The sequence below is a fragment of the Labeo rohita genome, chromosome 3, assembly GCF_022985175.1.
Source record: "Labeo rohita strain BAU-BD-2019 chromosome 3, IGBB_LRoh.1.0, whole genome shotgun sequence".
Taxonomy (NCBI): domain Eukaryota; kingdom Metazoa; phylum Chordata; class Actinopteri; order Cypriniformes; family Cyprinidae; genus Labeo; species Labeo rohita.
Window position 1 is genome coordinate 11631294 of NC_066871.1, and position 21658 is coordinate 11652951.

The following is a 21658-nucleotide window of genomic DNA, read 5'->3' on the forward strand; positions in this document are numbered from 1 at the left end:
CAACAACACTCCAGCAAATTTTGAATACATTCACTAGAGCTGAAACAATTCCTGAGCTTGTTTCAGCACATTTTACTTTACAGCACACTACAGTGAGCAAATCTCTCTCCCCAATCACCCCGCTTCCCTGAGAACTGCTGGAGCACGCTAGATCAAGTCCCACATCCTTCAGATTTGCCTTCCTCTCTCTGAAAGGAGACTTACCCTCTGTATCATCTCTGGGTTGCCTCTGCATCTCCAGCTCTGCCATCTGGCTGAGCAGGGCCATGCCTTCCAGAGCGGTGGACTCTAGGGGACTGACGCCCGCGCAGAGCTCAGACCTAGAGCTGCACGCATCTGCCAGGATGGACACCGCTCCGGCCTGCGGAAGCTCGCTGGCTGTGACTAGGGCGAACATGCCTGCCATGGGGTCTTCAGGCAGGATGGCCACCGGTGCGGAAGAGGGCTGAAGGTGGGGAGGGCTGCTGCCAGGCAGGAAAGGATTGTCAAGTTTGGACTCCAGGTGCGGAGCATCCGGGACAGGATCTCTGAGGTCTAACGGGTTCAGGCTATCAGAGAGATCTGGGGGCGGATGTGCTGGTTGGAGGTCACAAACCACATGGTGCGTGTCCGTGTAACTAGATGAGGATTTGTAGACTTTGTCTACCAGACCAATCAAGGGTTCTGTAGTTTCAACTCTGGTGGTTCTCTCAGAATCCAGCCTAGAGGTTTCATACAGCCCCGGATGGCTTGAGGAGGCAGCTTCGATTTTGACAGCCTCCTCATCTTCCCGGTCTGATTCCTCCTCTGGTAAAGGCGTAGCTGTCTCTCTAGGGTGGGCCTTGGCCTCTGTGGGTCCGCTAGAGTCTTGGGTGGTGATGGGTGCGAGCCTTAAGCTGTCCTGGCTCAGGACGTCTTTCCTGTCTTCCAGGTTTGGCTCCTTTTTGAACACAGTGCCGCCCTCCTTCAAGGACTCTGGCTCTCTGGAGGCCTGGAGTGGCTCCACAACCACTGGAGAACACAAGTGCTGGGGTTTGACATCTGCGGCGGTTGCCAAGTGCTCGGAGGTCTCAGCCGGCAACGGCACATCTGGAGCCAAGCCGTCAGCATCTGCGGCAGCAGCCGGCTGGAGGAGGTAGGGGTAATGGCTGCCGAAAGGTGCCGTTATCGATTGGTACGGGTAGCCGGGAGGAATTTCTGCCAAGGAAACAGAAGAGACAGTTTTTTGAGGTGCTTATGCAAAGAGTAGAGGGGCTTTAGTTCACTGTGACAGAGTGACAAAGTGATTAATAACCCCACATGTTCTACAGCACAGGGGCTTTATGAAACTTTCATGAACCAAATGGCCTCAGCACAAGCATCCCAAAAGCCCTTATATACACATAGGCCAACACGTTCGTGCATACTCATACATTCATGCACCGCGAGCAGAAAATCTATTTATTCTGAGCATTGAACATTTTTAAAGGGAAACCACCAGAGGATACGGGTACAAAAGGGCTGCTGTCTTAAGAAGTCTCTATTCGAGTGAAGTGGCAGCTGGTAATCCCATATGTGGGGATATTTGCAGGCTACTCATTAAGACTGCACTACCCTGCACATTCTGACATGAAGAATAGCACACTGCATTTGATTGCTGTCCTAGGTGGATTCTCGGTCCCCTCCCGAACATATTTCCTTAAAAACAGCACTATGGTGATTAATGACCATGCATTATTAAACAGCTTTCCTTTCAGTTTTTGATTAGTGTCCCTCTCATTTACTCTGCAATATGCAAATAAACAATTATTTCATAAGACCATGCAAATCTACAGATGAGGCGACTGAAAAATTAGGCAATGCGTTTAAAGGAGAAGATCACTTCCAGAACAAAAATGTACAGATACTTTACTTACCCTTTTCATCCAAGATGTTCATGTCTTTCTTTTTTCAGTCGTAAAGAAATTATGTTTTTTGAGGAAAACATTTCAGGATTTCTCTCCATATAGTGGACTTCCAAGGTGCCCGTGAGTTTGAACTTCCAAAATGCAGTTTAAATGCAGCTTCAAAGGGCTCTAAATGATCCCAGCCGAGGACAAGGGTCTTATTCAGTGAAACGATTAGTTATTTTCAAAAAAAAAAAAAAAAAAAAAAAAAAGTACAATTTATATACTTCTTAACCTCAAAAGCTTGTCTTGTCTAGCTCTGTGATGCGCACACGTACTCTGTGCACTCCAGTTCAATACAGTTAGGGTATGTCGAAAAACTTCTCAAGCTTCAAAATCGTCCTACATGGCTGTTTTTCCTTTTTTTTTTTTTTAATTACATTTTTAAAGTTCGAACCCGCGGGCACTATTGAAGTCCACTATATGGAGAACGTTCCTGAACTGTTCTCCTCAAAATACAATTTCTTTACAACTGAAGTAAGAAAGACATGAACATCTTGGATAACAAGGGGGTGAGTACATTATCTGCAAATTTTTGTTCTGGAAGTGAACTTCTCCAATTCGGGAAAGCTGATTTTCTCACTTACCACGGTACATGGATGGGAAGGGAGCAGAAGGTTGCTTCTGTAGACTGAGTGGTTCTTTCTCAGGCACTTCCACAGACTCCTCTTTGGTCTGGATGGGGGAGGCAGGAGGGGGCGATGCCGAAGCAGGGCTGACTGAGTGAGGGACAGGGGACGGCGGATGGGAGTAGGGCTGTTGAGGGAGGGACTTCTCCACTTTGGGTCTGTCCTCAGACTTCAGTGCAGTGACAGGTGAAGGCAGCGGTGGGACGGGCAGCGGCGTCAAGGCTTTGCTGTACGAGGTGGAGGGGGTTGGGGAGCGTTGGTGAGGCTTGCGTGAGTGCAGGGCTGGAGTGGGAATGCCCGAGAGACTGGATTTTGCTCCTTCAGCTACTCTCTTGTCTGGCTTCTCATCCAAATCGGTCCTCGTTTGACTTGCATTTAATCTCTCCTGCACCAATGGAAAAAACAAATTAACATTTATTTTATTACTTAAAGGGATAAATGAAAATTTTGTCATTACTTTCTCCCTCATGTTGTTCCAAACCTGTAAAACATTTGTTCATATTCAGAACACAAATTAAGATATTTTTGATGAAATCCAAGACCTTTCTGACCCTGCATAGACAGCAACACAACTGACACGTTAAAGGCCCAGAAAGGTAGTAAGGACATTGTTAAAATGTGACATCAGTGGTTCAAACGTAATGTTCTGAAGCTACAAGAAAACTGTTTGTGTGCAAAATTAACAAAAAAACAAAATTAACGACTTTATTTAACCATCGCTTCTCTTTCGTGTCAGTCTTCGTTACACGTTCACATGAACAGACGACAAACTAGGACACATGAAGAGAAGAAACTGTTGAATAAATCAATATTTTTGTTTTCTTTCTGCACAGAAAGTATTCTTGTAACTTCATAAAATTACGGTTGAACCACTGATGTCACATGGACTATTTTAACAGTGTCCTTACTACCTTTCACACACAGAAAAACAACAGAGTACAATATTTTGGACTCAGTGGTAGAAGCTCATATGTGTGACCCTGGACCACAAAAAAAAAAAAAAAAAAAAAAAAAAGGGAGGGGCAATTTCTTTTTTTTTAAATTAAGATTTACACATCATTTGAAAGCTGAATAAAGCTTTCCATTGATGTATGGTTTGTTTGGATATGACAATATTTAGCCAAGATACAACTATTTGAAAATCTGGAATCTGAGGGTGCAAAAAAAACCCCAAAAAAACAATTAAAATATTGAGAAAAAAACATTTAAAGTTATCCAAATTAAGTTCTTTGCAATGCATATTATTAATCAAAAATTAAAAGTTACAAAATATCTTCATGGAACATGATCTTTACTTAATATCCTAATAATTTTTTGGCATAAAAGAAAAATCTATCATTTTGACCCATACAAATATACATGTGCTACTTATGTCTGGTTTTGTGGTCCAGGGTCACATATGCATTCGGTTTTTATGCCTGGTTTCCACGTTGAACACTCAGAGTTGGTGCAAATAGACCTTAAGGACTACATAATGAGAAACACAGGAGTGCCTCCCAACAATTATAATGACATTGACAGACAAAGAGTTTCATACCACTAACTGTGCGTTCCTCTGCAGCTCCATGACCTGTGCGGTCTGGTGTTGGATCATGTAGAGCTCCTGTTGGCGCAGGAGCTGCTGGTGGGAGAGGAGCTGGAGCTGATGGGCATGCTGCAGAGAGCTTCCTGCCGGCGGGTACATGGCCGACCACAGCGGGGGGCCTCGCTCTAACATCTCAGCTTTTAAAAGAACAGGAGGAATACTTGAACATCATGCATCGAGTAGATTTATTCTGCTATATGTCAGGGATATCACTCCCACGCACTTAGAAATGCATGTTTTATGCGCGTGCAAGAACGGAAAGACAAAAGTATGAACACAGAAACTGTGGCAAATACACAGGACCTACCATAGTGTGGCAGATGCTCTGTCGGAATAACAACCACCTGCCCGGTTTGTGGATCTCGGGCAAACTGGTAAGGTGGGGGGATGGAGCCCGTCAAGGCAGGAGGATATCCTGGAGGCAGCGCCTGATGAAGGGAAGGGGGGCCTAGACCTGCACACAAATAACAGTTGGGTTCACCGTGCTTGTAGTTGATGGTCCATTTACACTTGCTTTCTGGCAGCTTCGTGAACACTCAAGAGTTAATTCCCAAGAGAAACACTATTCCCACCATAATCCCACCCTTGTGCGTGGAGCACGGACCTCGTTGAAATCCTGCCAAGAGGCACAGTGCTTTAACTACAGCAATTTACTTAGGGGACATTTTTGTTTTTAAAGTAAAGTCTAGACAGAAACTCAAACGTCAGACAACTGTGAACTGACCGTGCTGTTTGCTGTTATTCTTGGATGGAAGTTGTGGAGTGAGACTGATTGTTTCTAAGAATGTCTAAAACACTCAGCCTAGACAAAACGCTCGGGCCGTCTGGCAGGGCAACACACTGCCTTGAGGAAATAATTCACCGTCCAAATTCCATTCACAACACAGTTCTGCAGTCCATGACCCATAATCATTTATTACTCATTAAAATAAGAAAAAATGCAAGGCAATTGCTTGTCGTAACATGACATAATTCTTATATAACAGGCATAGGCGAGAAAAAAAGGGCGGGTACCATATGGAGAACCAGACAGCCACATGGAGGGGGCTCCTGGCCGGGGCAGCCACGGGTGGGAGGCAAGGTGGGAGGCGGGGTCAGCAGGCCAGCGGCCCGCACCAGCCAGAGTCGGTCCACCAGTCACCATTAGATTCGGGTTCAGTCCACTAGCAGACACCATAGGTGGATGCAACTGGGTGTAGTCTGCCAACTCTTTATTCTCTCTGTGAATGACAAGAGACTTATTCAAGGCTGACCAAACTATTGCAAAGTAGTATTTGCATTTCTTAATCTGGAAATCTACATTAAAAAAAAAAAAAAAGATTCCGTAGTATTGTTTAGAATTTATTACTCCTAACAAAGACAATACCTGATAAAAAAACAATACCTGAAAAAACACTGCAACCTTTTATTCCTTAAAATAACAGTTCATTAATTGTTTAATTATTATGTAATTATTTTTTTTAAAACTCTTCCAACTTTCTAACTAAAATCTTTCAACTTTCACTTTGATGGAACATAGAGTCCTTTCACACAGTAAAACCAGTAAATTGCCATGAAATTACTACAGCAACTTTACCGGTAAATACAAAAATGCACTGTTCACACAGGCAATGAAGTTCTGTTTTTTTACCGCACACATCACTTTCAAAATACCAGGAAAATTCTGTGACATCATTAACCGGAAATGAACTCTAAATGACTGTGCCTCCCGGTGTTGTTTTTGTAAACACGGAGGGGTATACGTGTTCAGTGCTCCTGTTGAAATGCTCAATTTTGTGTCAAACATTCACATTAGCTGCTTTTTATTTACCTATCAAATTACACAAACTGACATTATGAATTGAAAATGCGCCTAATGGAAACATGTCAATTTCACAAAGTTTTTACGTTCATATGAGGTGGTTTTTCAGGCAATTTGAAAAAGGATTATTTTGCAAAACTGCAATGAAAACTTTTTTTTGTATCTACAGGTTGCACGGCATATGTAAAAAGTCATATTCATTCTTCAATGTACAACAACCTCCAAGAACACTTCATAAGTAGCCGCTCTCAATAAGCATAAAGGGCTTTCCCTGACATTAATGCTTAGGCCAGTGGTTCTCAAACTTTTTATAGCAAGTACCACCTCAGAAAATATTTGGCTCTCCAAGTACCACCATAATGACCAGCAATAAAACACAGTAGCGTAGTAGGCCTAACTAATCAGCTGCAGCTTAGCACAGTTCAACAGCGTGGCAGTTTTATTCCAAATTAGAATATTAACATTGTAAATACGCAGTTTGAACATTAACACTGCACAGTGCTTACACCAGGTAAATAAACTTAAATGATGATTAAATTACAGTGCGTTGTAAGTAAAATAAACCCTGTACTGTACATGTAAATGTAAAAATAATAGATAACAGAACACTTATAGATAAAGATTAAATTAAATTGTATTGCGTTTTAACATTAATTTATATTTAATTTAGTGATTCCTCTGTGTACCACTAGTGGTACTTGTACCACACTTTGAGAACCACTGGCTTACAATATTTACGCTGCACACATCTGAGGCGTGTTAAGGCTCCGACACGGCCAACCGAGTGGATCGCGGTCAATCTAATCACTGCTTATGTTTCTACCAGCCGCGCTGCACACATTTCTGGAGGCTCTCCGTGTTGCTTCTGTAAGATACATGTATACGCTTCTTTCAATATAGCCAAAATCGATCAAAATCCATTGCAATGACTTATCACGAGAGGAAAAAAATGGCTTAGTCACATAACATGGTTAATGGAAACGCGTCATTTCAAAATACTTATCAACATTTATAAAATATCACCAAATTCCCTCACCTATTTATGCAGCGCTTTCGGCCCAGATACATCATATTAGACAACTACCAAACTGAAATACACAGCACTGAGTAAAAGCGTCATCTGTGCCAGAATGTTCTGATTGGCCCAGAGTAGTCACATGCTCATACCAGCAATCTTCAATTTGCATTTACACACAGCATCATACCGGTAATTTACTGGTAATGTTACAACTTCCCTTACTGGTAAATTGCCAGAACGAATTTACTGGTACTTTTGGAAAGGTATTGTCCACACAAATCTCTTGACCAGTAATTTTTCAGTAAAGTCTTTATGTGTGAAAAGGGCTAAAAAGTACATTTGTGAAACAAAGAAAAAAAAAAAAAAAAAAAGTGCTTTTACTGTGTTTTCCTTATCATTTAAATCTCCTCAAAAATGTACCTTGTGTTTGATGGAAGAAATGCATTACACAGGATTGGAACTTTATGAGGGTGAGTAAATCATTATAATTTTTGCTGAACTATTCCTTTAAAAGACTGCTACGCACCTAATATCCAAGTGCCCACATTTGCCAACCAGGAAAATGCATGTCAGATGCTATTTCAATGCAAAATTCATGCTTAATCAAGCCCAACAGGAAGACTGGTGGCCATTTAGCCCTGACTGAGACACAAATTCCCCAGTCCATGACTTCTACTCTGCCGTACACTTAAGGACAGACACTGAGGGCGGAATCCTGCTGAGAGAGCCAGTCACTTTTATAAGCACCAATTTCCCCAGTGGGGAAGACTGACTTTTTCTGCTCCTCGAAATGAGAGCCACACTTTGAAAATGGGCTCATATTTGCCGGGAACTGTTGCCATAAATCCGTCCACTCTAAAGAAAACCACGCTGAGAGTGTGACCAATGAAAGTAAAATGTTGCTCCGTTTAGCCAGTGTGTGGAATCAAAGAAACAAGAATCCATTCGCACTGGTTGGGTATGCTCGGGTCCGTACTATAAAGGTGAATTATTTTAATAAAAGGGGGCTTTTAATTAACAGGCTTTCGTCCGGGCTTCTAAAATCTTTTTAGAAAATGTCTATTTGGCACACGTAAACGCTTCAGTATTGCCGCTAAATGTCTGCTGAGATTATAAACTAGCTTCGACTAAGGAAGCAGAGAGAGTATCTTTAAAGATCCACACATTCAAGCTGTCACTGAGTTGTACTGAAGTGACTTTAATGAGTCACCTTCACAGGGCATCTATGCATTAGCTGCCCCTATCACCAGCTTCCACACAACATCAGGCTCAAAAAAATAAATAAATAAATAAATAAAAATAAATCAATCACTAGCTCTCTTTCTCAGCTCAATGCTGTGCTTTTTGGAGAAAACTGTAAAAAATGTCCTGTTCCTTTTTCAATCAAACCTCTGAACCAACACAGTTGACACCCTTTGTGTAACAAAAAAGGACACGGTAATATACCTGCATGAGAAAGTGAAAGAAGTGGAAAACACCCATATTTTAATGCTGGGACTCTAAAACGTGCCTATTACTCATTTGTGACCCTGGACCACAAAACCAGTCGTAAGTAGCACAAATATATTTGTAGCAATAGCCATAAATACACTGTATAGGTCAAAATTATTTTTCTTTTATGCCAAAATTCATTAGGATATTATGTAAAGATCATGTTCTATGAAGACATTTTGTAAATTTCCTAACATAAATATATCAAAAATTTTGATTAATAATACGCATTGCTAAGAACTTCATTTGGACAACTTTAAAGGTGATTTTCTCAATATTTTGATTTTTTGCACTCTCAGATTGCAGATTTTCAAATAGTTGTATCTTGGCCCAAATCCTATCCTAACAAACCATACATCAATAGAAAGCTTATTTATTCAGCACAATTTCAAGAAATTGACCCTTATGACTGGTTTTGTGGTTCAGGGTCACATTTTAGTTTATCTTGCGCTGGAGGATATGGAGGTGGTCTTGACAGCTAACAATGTAAACACCACTAACGCCACTGAAGACATTTCAGCATTTGCAGTCCACCATGATGCATTTATTTAGGAAACAGCCAATCATGTGATCTCAAATATATTTATCCGAGTATGAGCATATTTCTAAACAAATTTCAATGGTAGTTTTACTATTCATTTCTCTTTAAAACTATTTTGAATGAGAATGAGAATACAAAATACACACACACACACACACTAAACAGTGAGAACAAATTTAATACACAATAATATTTCCCAAGGAACGTCTGGCTCACCACAAAAATGACCAACGTCAATGTGATTTTAGCCCTCAGTCTTGTTTAAAGCAACATCAACAGCTGTCACCACACAGCCAGTGAAACGTAAACCTTCATAAATCTCAAATGTAAGAGTTTGACAAGTTATCCTAAGAAATGACTCCTGACCTAAAACGGAGCCATTTACACATATATAAAAAAGGACGTTTTTAGTGTTTTTCCAGATCTGCTGAACTAATGCAACTCAAACTCCAAACACAGGATTGAATTAGCAGCTAGACTGATGCCTAGTACATTTCTGAGCGCTCACTTCAACATGCACTTAAAGTGCTCACTGCGCTTTACGCCAGAGCTTATAAACTCTCATCTTACCTTAACACTTTCTCCTGCTCACGCTCCACACGTCCCGACAGCAGGCGCTCGTCGGCATGACGCGTCCTCTCGTCTCCTTGCTCTTCCTCCGTGTGGATCGGACCTGCAGGATATCACACCAATAGACATAACTTCATAGTGTTTGCCAACGATATCTCATTTTTCATCATTTAAGATATCTTAGATATCAACACATACATTTCTTAGCTTAAAAACAACCAAATCTTAGCGTCTGCCCGCCTGGCAAGACTTAAATGTTACCGTTTTCTCTTTATAAATACACAGCTCCAGAAATAGCCTAAACTCTGAAGGTGTTTATCAGTTCTAACACTCAGCACCAGTCATAAGCAGTGTCTTACACATCTATGAGATTACAGACAGGCTGTGTAGAGGGGGGGAAAAAACACGGAGAACCTATGCAGAGCAACATATCACATTTACAAGAAGCCATTGAGGCCCATCAATCACTTATCAATGTTTCAGCACCACTGTGGTGTCATATACGGTTCAGATTGCTCTTCATAGAGACCCAGCCATTTGGAGGATCATTAGACAAAACAAGCAGCACTTCAGAATTCGAACTGAACTAAAAAAAAAAGCCTTTGAAGTTTGAGTTCAAAATACCACAACAACACAGCCCTGTAGAGCAAAAGATAACCGCGTAGAAAGTATCTGAGCAGGATTTAGTTAGGAGTGTATTGAACCTTTCAGTACTGACAGACAGCAGCTGAGAAGAGATTGTGTTCTTCTAAACCGAGGAGGGGGACGAAAGTGCACACAGATCTCTGTCATGCTCCAGGGAAAAGGTTTCAGTCTGTTTCCAAGGTTACCAAAAGCCTGTCCGACATGCTATCCGTTTGCATCAAAAAGAGGGCAAATTAGTCAAGCAAAGCTCTGTCCCCAACACTTGTTTTAAATGTAAATTCAAACCTTCTCTCAGAGTGTGGGGACTAATGTTATTACTGCAATTTCCTTGCACACAAGAGGACATAAATTAATGCCTTTCTCCCCACCTTTTCTGTCCCTTTCCGAAACAGAGTCGATTGCTAAGCAACAAACCTAAAGTCATATTAGAATGCACTGCTTGTTTGCCACCTTTAGTGGAGCTCTGTAAATTATGTTTATAAGCAGGCGGGCATGCGGTGTCTTAGTGAAAGGTTTAACACACTCCCTATGCTAACAGGAAATGCTGTGGGCCAAAGCAATAGCAAAGCTCATGCTGTTTAAGAAATGAAACGAAAGAGGGAGCGACCTTGCTGTCGAGCATGCCCACGTAAATGGGCTGTAACCACGGAAAATAAGACTGGGTCAGTGTGTTGTTCTTCACTTTCATTAAAGGCGTGAAAGCATGTAACAACAGAGACCAGAAATGTACAATTTATGCCATCTTAAAGGGTTAGTTCTTAGTTGTGTTGCTTTTTTTTTGCCAACAACAAAATAACAGCCTTTGCCCATTCAATAAAAGTCAACGGGGTCCAAAGCAACATAAAAAAAACAGGCTTTTTTAAAAAAACAACAATAACAGCATCCTCCATTTGTTCCACAGAAGAAATTAAGTTGAACAGCTTTGGAATGACATGAGGATGAGCATTTTGGGTGAACTATACCCTTGAAGTATTAGTTCACTCTTGAATAAAAATTTCCTGATCATTAACTCACCATGTCATCAAAGATACTCACACCTTTCTTTCTTCAGTCGTAAAGAAATCAAGGTTTTTGAGGAAAACATTCCAGGATTTTTCTCCATATAGTGAACTTCAATGGAGATCAATGGGTTGAAGGTCCAAATTGCAGTTTCAATGCAGCTTCAAAGAGCTCTAGACGATCCCAGCTGAGGAATAGGAGTCTTATCTAGCGGAAACGACTGGTAATTTTAGAAAGAATTCAAATTGATATACTTTTTAACCACAAATGCTTGTCTTGCAGTAGCTTGACTTCACTCATTATGTAATCACGCTGAAAAGGTCACGCATGATTAGTTGTTCGTCTGTGTACTTCGATTCAAAAAGGTAGGGTAGAGCAATTTTCTCCTCCAACTTCAAAATCGTCCGACATCATTCTTTTCCCTTTTTCGTAAAGGGCGTTTGACCTTCTTTGCAAGTTCATTTTGTAAACACTGGGTCGGTACTTCTGCCTATGTCACAACCGTTCCAACTTGATGCGTGAATTCGAGCTAGGGCAAGACAAGCATTTGTGGTTAAAAAGATCAATCTATTTGCTAGGTGTGTAGAGCCCTTGTGTAGAGCATTGAAACTGCATTTTGGACCTTCAACCCGTTGCCTCCTATTCAAGTCCACTATATGGAGAAAAATCCTGGAAAGTTTTCCTCAAAAACGAAAAACACGAACATCTTTGATGACATGGGGGTGAGTAAAATATCAGGAAATTTTTATTCTGGAAGTGAATTAATCTGTTAAGAATAATGCATTTAAAGCAAGAAGCAACGCACCTTTGATGGCTCCTCCAAGAATTGGTCTGTCCCTGTCCGAAACCGAGCTAGGCTTGCTGCTGTTGTCCCTCTGGCGGGCGACAGCCACCGCAATGCCTACCGGTGGATGACGAACCTCGGCTTCTCCCTGAGAAGAGCTTCCTTCTCTGCCAAAGGATTTAGCGCTCTCAGGTCTCTCAGGCTCTTTCTTCAACTGCTTTCCAGACTGCTGGGGCGGAAGGTGCTGTACTCTGGACACTCCGGGATAACCAGCCTCCAGTTTCATGCTGCCAAGTCCTCCAAACGGACTACGGCTATCAGATCCGTGCCTGGAGCTAGACTCGCTGGAGAAGTTGCCGCTGTACTTGATGAGGCTCTGCATGGCCGAAACCTCACCGTGCCCCTTGGGGCTTCCGCCGCTGCCTACCGGTCTATGTAGGCCAGTAGTGTCAAGGTACATTCGCTTGCCCTCTTCTTCACTTCGAGGGCCATGGGTGTGTTGCGCCGCCAATGCGGCCATGTGACTGGTAGCGTAATTGCCCATCTCGAAAGGCTTCCATTTGGGTTCGGCAGAACCCAAAGCTTTCAACGAATGCTGTTCCGAGTGAAGCGTAGCTGGATCCATTCCAGAAAATGGATGGGAGGACCTTTGAACCCTATCCCGCTCTTGGCTGCGGGATTCGGTCTCGAGTCCCGTTTTTATCATGTGTTTTGATGTAGTGTTGGATAAGTCCCTGGCATCTGGGCTGTTTCCAGATTTACTTGAGCACATTTCCAAATGCAAGGGCTTTTTCATGGCCAAACCATTTGACCTAATTATCGAGCCTTCCTCTCGTAAAATGTCTTTCTTAACTTCCCCGTGAGGGGGAGACTCGCTCCTAACGGAGGACCGACCGTGGTCCATATGTGTTCTCTCATTCCCCACCTGCAGGGCTGATCTGTGCGAGTCCCTCTCCCTGCTCTTGTCATTTTTATTATCTCGAGCTTGGGAGGCAATTTGAATTGGCCCTTTTCGCTCATCGTAAACCTCGACAGAAGGCACATAAGTAGGAGCTATCACTCTGTGTTCTTTGCCTGGCTCTTTTGCTGTAGAGTAGAGCGGGTACATGCTGGGCGGCATGTGGTGAGGGGGAGGGTAGGTGCCAGAGGACACCAGCCTGGGCGGGAGATGGGATGGGTTGGGCTGCAGGGAAGAGGGACTGGCATAGGACACATGCAGAGTGCCAGCTGATGTAGCAACCGAATCGCATCTTTTCTGCTTGTCAGAGGAAAGGTGGCCCCCTGGTCGGCTGGTTTCATCATCCCGGTCCCTGTCCCTGTCCCTGTCCCTCCTGTCCTGTTCCGTACTAGGGTGTCGGGTTGGCATGCTGCTGCTCATCCCGCAGCTGCCAAGTAAACTCTGGTGAGATTGTTTGGGTTTAGTGTCCGTGGTGCTCAGAGCAGGCGAGTGCTGGTGAGAGAAAGGCCGAGTGTGCTCCACAGTTTTCATAGACCTCTCCGGGACTCTACGCTCATCTTCCGCCTTGACATCCAAGGTGAGGTCCACCACACTGTGGGGCCGCGACTCCTCTTTTGGCCTTTCTCGTTCCTTTCTTGGGAAGGAGTGGCCTAGGTCACTCTTACAGGGCTTCTCCTTTCCCAGATCCCTGCTTGAGTCTTTAGAGCTTTTGTGAGAAGACAGGGCCTCCTTTTCCCTGGAGAAAGAGCTGGGCATGTGAGCCACCGGGCTCCTGGCCATTGCAGACTGGGAGTGCACTGAACCTGGCAGGTAAAACCCCTCTGAGAAAATGAGAACAAAATGAAAAGAGTGAGCCTGACAGACCTTAAGACATCTGGTGTAAAAGATAAGACTGCTCAAAGCCCCTAAAGTGCAAAAAGTATATAAAAAGATGGACCATATACTATTAAATTGTTAAAACACTCTAAATGAGATGCTATCTGCAAGTACAGCAGAGCAGAAAGCAAAGGACATGTAAAAGTTCAAGTGCTAGTTAGTGAATGCTAACAAAAAGTGCTGAAAAAGTTTTACACAGTAATATTTTACTGTGGCAGGGTAAAGTAAACAGGGATATGGTCAGAAAGCCATTGCAAAAATGCAATGTAATGAAAAATGTACACTACCAGTCAAGCTTTTGAAGACATTAAAGATTTTTAATGCTCTTGTAACATTATAAACTATACCATTTAAAAGCTTGGAGTCAGTGTAATTTTTTTTGTGAAAGAAACTATAGAAATTCATATTTTTATTTAGCAAAGATGCTTTAAATGTATCAAAAGTGATGATAAAGACAATTATAATGTCCAGATAAATTATGTCCTTCTGAACTTTCTATTCATCAAAGAAACCTGAAAAATTCTACTCCGCTGTTTTCAACACAATTTTAAAATGTTTTTTTTTTTAGCTGCAAATCCATATTAAAATGATTTCTGAAAGACCATGTGACTGGAGTAGTGATGCTAAAAATGTACCTTTAAAATCACAGGAATAAATTTTAAAATATATTCAAACAGAAAACACTCATTTTAAATAGTTAAACTATTTCATACTGCTGTACTATGGATCCAATAAATGCAGGTTTGGTGAACAGAAGAGACTTGTTTAAAAACATTAAAAATCTTACTGTGCAAAAAACTTTTGACTGGTAGTGTAGACATTCCGGCCTAAATGTTATGATAGTCAGATACACACATAAATCACAGTGATAATGGTTAAACATGTTTTTTCCACTGACGTATACAGACCTTTTTGTGAGTCAAAGAGTGCATGTTGGCTGAGCTGTGGATGCTCGAGGTGGCCCAGGGGAATGTAAGGGCTGGGGTACAAACTGCTTGGCAAATGAGGAAAACCTGGAAAAGACAGAGCACAGACATGTTAAGTCTAGTTATTCGAGAGAATAAGGGAGTGGCTCAAACTGTGAGTTCTGCAGCATCACTATCTGGCTATCATCAGGCAGAAGGAACGCTAGTAAAATAACCTTTGAAAATAGTTTATGACAGCGGCACTTGAGTCACTGACTGTACATTGGTCCACAAAACCTTTTCCAGCAGAGCAAAAAAATCTTCCGGTGTCATTATTCAAAGCCAAATTATGCACACTTACAAACACACAGATTTGACGATTTATTATCTTATCAGTTCATGAATCTGTTTCATAGCCAGAGCAGCAGCTCACCTCGGCCCAATCATAAAATTGACATATTACCACCCAAAGCAGAGGGAGAGAAATATTTCTCAAACCTGACATCTGGTAACCGGGGAGCGGCCATTCACACATGCAAAGTCATGAATTTCATCTAAGATTTCAAGGGCAAAGACGTACAAATGCACATTCATAACACTACAAACAGCCATAAACAAAAGCACAAAGGCACACACAAATAGTGCTGACACATAACATTATCCCTCCTTTAAAAAAAATAAGCTTTAATGAAAGACAAAAGGCCTGTCAGGGCCAAGAACAAATGGCCCTCTAAAGATAGAAATGCTCGACATACAAAGGGGAGGATGAAATGTTTAGAGAGTAATCCTCTGGAATATATATAGGGTCATGAAAGTGCATTTATCATTCCTGGATGTAGAAGATACATTCAAACGGGGTGGATCACAACCTTCCGCCATTGAGAGACACGCAATGCATTGTGGGTGGGGCGGGCTTGCATTTAAAACCAGCAGAACCAGAGGCACATACGAGACCTGTTGCTGCTTTTATGAAGCGACTCGCAGGCTCGTACCGCCCTGGCCCCCGGTGCACGCAGATCCGTGAGAGACTCTGCGCGAGGACAGGCGAATGAAGTGTTTGTTTTCGGACGGCCGCGTCTTAAAGCATGCAATTATTCAGAACACCGGTGGCTGTGTCATGCAGGCTTGGCAGTCTGGCGAGAGGTCAGGTGGTGCTGGAATGACTCACAAGAACACCCTGAAGACATGAGTAACCACTAAATCAAAGAGCGCAGCGTAAACGATGTGTTCGCGCTAAACGCTAGCTGCCGAAACGAGACGAGAACGGCTTCTGCTGCAAATGAATGGAGCGAAATGAGGCCGGAATGTGCGCTTCTCCCTTCCCTCTGGCAAAATTGCAACACGTTCAGAGAGGCTTTGCTGAAGAAAGGTCAAGCAGCCGTTATATTGGATTTACAGCCAAGCTACGGGGGCACATGGCTGCTGAAGCACCTTTTAAGACTTCACAACAAATTACTGCAACTGAAGAAGACCAGAAAGCAGAGGGTTAGAACTAATATCCAAATGACCAGATTTAAGAAGGAATATTTACAACACGTCCACCCATGCATAGAAAACTCTTCATTATAGGTGATCGAATTTATCGTTTAAATATAGAACCCTACGATTTCCACAATGCAGAAAATGCAGATGGAATTGTGGAATTCCAGTCATGAATACGGAATTTACTGTATAAAGCGGAATGTCACGGAACTTGCTAAATAAATCAAAAGTAGGTCAGTACGCTTACATCAAAACTCAACATGGACTAGTGTCCGTGAAAATTAAGCCGCAAAAACACCTTAAATATGAATCTTGCATGTTCTGTGGGTCTGTGTGAATGAATGTCACAGAAACACTGTTTCGTTTACTACACACATACTGAAGCATGCGGGACGCTCAATGTTTTCGGCCTCTACCACCTCAATATATACATGAACCAACCCAGGCTCAAGAAAATACATGGCACTATATACATTCCTGCAACACTTTAATTACATACCTTACTTAATGTTTCGCAGCAGTTTCAAAGTGAAATGTCCAGAGAGTGGCGCTAAAACAAATTCAATGTGACTGTGGCACGGTTTTATTATGTTGGTACAGGCACATATCGCTGAGTTTTTATTACACTGCTTGAGGTACATATTGCGGCTGTTCAGAATTCAAATTCCGGGTAGTGTCGCTAAAGGATAATGCTCTATCCCTGCACCAAACCCAACCTTAAACCTTATCAATAGTGTTAACAAATGGGAAAGGATATAAAACGCATTTGTTGACACAGCCATTCTGTTTTAACTTCCTTGTGTGGATTTGAGCTGTTTTGTCGAACCGTAGTTTCACGGGTTTGTACTGGAGCCCTTCATCACTCAAATGCAACGGCGTATCATGGGAGCTACCGAACAAACCTACTGAATTAGAAAACTCACACATATGAAGCTGTATATGTGGCGACAACATTCAAAAGCATATAGGCACATACAGGTCCATTTTTTCAGTTTTGCAGAAATGTATATAGAGGCATGTATTTCCAACGAGCCTATGTTGACATGAACACCTAAACAATCTCTAGAACTGCCCTAAGAGTCACTTCGTGAGCATTTTACTGTTTTTTTTTTTCTGAGAAAAACTATAGTCATATCATATACAAAGAAAAACTTCTTCATAGCAACCCGTCAAAATAAAAGCTTGGTTTAACTTGAAGAAACTGTGACAAATATATGATATAAATGAAATGACAGTACTATTACTAATAAAATTATACATTATTTTTAAAGAAATATTAACCAGAAAAATTATTTACCAAAATTCATTTAGCAGAATAATGCAAATGCACAACACAGAGTTTCTGAAAAATAAATAAATAAAAAATATATAACAATAATAATAATAATAATAATAATAATAATAATAAATTATTTTGCATAAAATAATTAATAAGAGATGCTTTTGATCATAAAAATTTAAAGTCCATTAAAATGGAATCCATAAAATGAATGAAAAACAGAACATGGTAAAAATAAAACTGAATCTGAGAAAAAAAATAAATAAAACATATTTCATTGGCCTCTAATCATGTAATATTTGTTAAACTTTTAATAAACTGCTGTTAAATATTGCGTTTCATTACTTCAATTAATTATGCATGCTTTTTGACTAATACAATTTAATTTAACTATTAAACAGAGTGTAGAAAAATTCAAATGGAAAAAACGGCATCAGAATTTGGAATCTGAAATTTGGGAAAAAATAAAAGAGATTTCATAAGGCCACATAAATAGTGTGAACCAACCGGTCTCAGATATTGACAAGTTCAGTTTATGAACAACAGCAGGAGTGTCTTAGGTGTAATGGATTAGTTCCTACCGTCAATGCAATTTAAATCAGGTCACATCAACCCTTATGGATTGACTTGCACGCGCCCGGAGCGGTCAGCTCTTCGACGCAATGTTTAGAGAGAGATAGATACAGGGTCCTGGAGGGGCCGGGTCAAAGGTCAGCCCATTTCAGTGAGTGTTACCAGAGCTCTGAAGCCAATTTTATTGGGGGCGCACGGAAACGGCCTCAAAGCCTCGGAAAACGAAACCCTAGTCTCATATGCCATAGATTAAATTCCTCGGACAGAGCAGGCAGGGCTGCTTAAAACACATAGTGTCAACAACAGGCTAAATAAAGGACTGAGTCAGCCCACAAAGCTAGTGTGGTAATATTATTTAGTCACACGATTGCCAAAATGCCAGTGGTTGAGCTGTTTATTTATGCATTGTACGGGTGGCAAAGACATTCATCGGTCTGTGTGTCTAAATAAGCTACATTTACATGGAAGGACTGCGTTCGTTTTTTATTTTAATTGGGAGTCGCAGACAAAACATTGCAAATAAAACACCAGGGTTACTCAACACTTATCTACAATCACAGCCTCGCAGTCAAAGCAAAGTCTTCGTAATTAGCGATAACAGTAACATGAGAGCATTAAGTGTTATCAACGGTCTAAAAACGGTCTAAAAATACAATCTTGTTTTAAAGTGCACATTGCACAGTGTGAGTCTTTATGGCACTACATGCAAGAAGAGCGGCGGTTCAAAGGGCTGTCACTTTATTTAGTACATCTCAGGTGACTGGGTGCTGCTATGCTGCTGATTGCATTCCCACACCATACCGAGAGATGATTGAAGGCGTCCTACTCTTAGCAACAGGGCTAGAACTGCAGCGCCGCATTTATTTCTGTGTTCTTCTGCATGCCTCGTGAGGGGTGTGGTGGAGGAAGGCGTGCTCTCGATGTACGGCACATCTAATCTCAGTTAATCTCGCTTTCTCTAATGTGAAATGGAGAGAAAGTCTCAACCTACACCATATCTGCAGACTAATTAGTTTTGATTGCCACTGTCATTTCCTACAGTTCTGCACCACAATGTGCCTAATGCAGAGAAACTTCCTGACAAGCCAGGAAGCTAGATACAGGGTTCCCACACATTTTGACCAACGACTTTTCAGTGCCCTCATGATTACTGGAAAGAAATCCTTTTTTTCATGCTGGGCACAATATCCATTAGCATGCATTTTAATAACGCATATGAACCATTTTAACTGTCAATCTACAAATGTTTCTAATAAGATTTTAAATAAATTATAACATTCAGGAAGTCATCATTTCATTTTTGTTAATCAAATGTCTGAGAAACTTGACATTTGACAAGAAATAATTATAATTATTAACATTAAATAACAGGTTTTCTACGGCTGTAAGAACAGTGTAGATAACCTCTTAAAATAATTTAATAATAATAATAATAATATTAATAATCATAATAAATTATTATTATAATTATTATTATTATTACAACATTTGGAAATGTGAGTGAATTTAAAACAAAAACTAGAAGTCATGGAAATTTTAATTCAATTTTTTATTATTTATTATAAAATATATTAGATAAAAAATAAAAATATATTATTATTGTTGTTGTTATTAATATTATCATTATTATACCTGGAAATATGAGGGAATTAAAAAAAAATAATAATAAAAAAAAGACTAGAAAATTATAAAATAAATTATAATTCAAATTTGTATTATTTATTATAAAACATTAAATTAAAAAAATATATTATTATTGTTTTGTTTTTTTTAAATACAGATTTTTTTCCCATGCAGTAATTTAAGATTATTCATTTATACCTGATATTTCCAGGTTTTCTATGGTTGTGAGAACAGTGTGGATAAGAGAACTTCCAATAATAATAATAATAATAATAATAATAATAACAATAATAATAATAATAATAATAATATCTGAAAACATTTTCAAAATGGGGAATTTAAAAAAAAAAAAAAAAAAAAAGACTAGAAGTCGTGAAAATTATAATTAAACCTTAAATTACTTATTACAAATATATAAATAAAATAAATAAAGTTCTTATTTTTATCCATGCAAGAATGTAAGATTATTAATTTCTATGATGCTTCAGTCAGTTTTAAAATTAGCTGATATTTCCAGAACAGTGTAGATAAGAAAACTTCCTAAAATAATAATAATAATAATAATAATAATAATAATATTATTATTATTATTATTAATAATAATAATAATATTATTATTAATAATAATGAACATATGAGTACATTTCTAAAACAACTAGAAAAGTCATGGAAATTCTAACTAAATATTAAATTTATAAAAATATATTAAATAAAAAACATTATTATTATTATTATTATTATTATTATTATTATTGTTGTTGTTGTTGTTGTTGTTGTTGTTAGTTATTTTGTTATTATTATTGTTGTTGTTGTTGTTGTTAATAATAATAATAATAATAATAATAATAATAATTTGAAGAAGTAAAAGTGGAGTTTTCCCATAACATTTGGTTTAGTTGGTGTGACTGTAAAGAAGATAGATATGCGTGTTTTCTGGAGCACAGAACCATTTAACCCAGCTTGTTCTTTAGGGATCTATTACTAAGGACAGTGGAAGGTTATGAGTAAATGGGCTACGTATGGAGAGGGGAATTTAGCTCAAAAAAAAAAGGAACGGTCAAAAAAAGGAGGCCATTAACATTCAAAAGCAAAGATGCTACGACATAACCTTGCTGACATAAAAGAGAAAAACTGTTCCCTAAGGTTTCGGACTATATAAAAGTCATAGAAAAAGCCTTTGAAGGAGAGGAGCCGGTTCAAGACCTGTATTTAGGCGCAGAGGGGCTGCAAAGGTCAGAAGCAGCTCCACCGATCTCAACAAACCAGAAAGACAAAAAAAGCACCTTCCAGAATTTCTGCCAACGTGCATCCGCCTCCACTCTCCCTCTTTTCATTATCTTTATTATACATCTCCAATTTCACAAACACATCAGTATTCAAAACCGTCATCTGGACCCCAGGGACGCCACAGGAATCGCGGCAGAACATCAAAGCGCTACCTGCGCCAGCAAATCCATCATCATAGTCGAAGAGGGGCATTCCTTTCTGTGTGATGGGAGCAGCAGGCATGAACGCGCTATCAATCACACAGCGCCGCCCTGCAGTCACCATCATCTCCTGCACAGTCCAAAGGTGAGCGAACCTCAACGGCCACGAATCTGACTGCAAACCACCAACACATGCTTGGACAAAACAAAGGAGCTGCGTGAATTAAGACCGGGGAGGACACATTCCAGGGATCCTCTGATTCTTGTCTAATATAAACAGATGAAGTTCAAACTGCGACCAAAGCCACGTCCTCACAAAAATCTCATTAGCGCATTCGCATGACTTGTGTTTTTTAAAGTTTCCCGCCGCTCGAGGGCTTATCGTGCAAAGAGCCGGTACGTACACGAGCGGCGCGTCCAAACAAACTGCAACATTTCACAGTTCGCTGCGATGCATGTTTATTAATTGAACTTCAAAGATAAATCCGACAGCACGGCAGCCTTTTTCCCTCTGATTATGGAGTATTTGCAATCGGCAACGGAGGGAGTGCAGCGTGCCTGATTGTTT

At 40.4% G+C, this 21658-nt stretch overlaps 1 protein-coding gene across 1 annotated transcript in view; it reads right to left on the reverse strand.

Moving 5' to 3' along the window:
* The window catches only part of tnrc18 (trinucleotide repeat containing 18), a 78947-nt gene that overhangs the window by 34329 nt on the left and 22960 nt on the right, over window positions 1-21658 (reverse strand). Inside the window, 8 exon segments of the mRNA XM_051106912.1 lie at window positions 205-1176; window positions 2492-2918; window positions 4071-4255; window positions 4426-4572; window positions 5133-5338; window positions 9540-9642; window positions 11989-13746; window positions 14710-14814. Of these exon segments, the coding sequence (XP_050962869.1) occupies window positions 205-1176; window positions 2492-2918; window positions 4071-4255; window positions 4426-4572; window positions 5133-5338; window positions 9540-9642; window positions 11989-13746; window positions 14710-14814 (3903 nt within the window).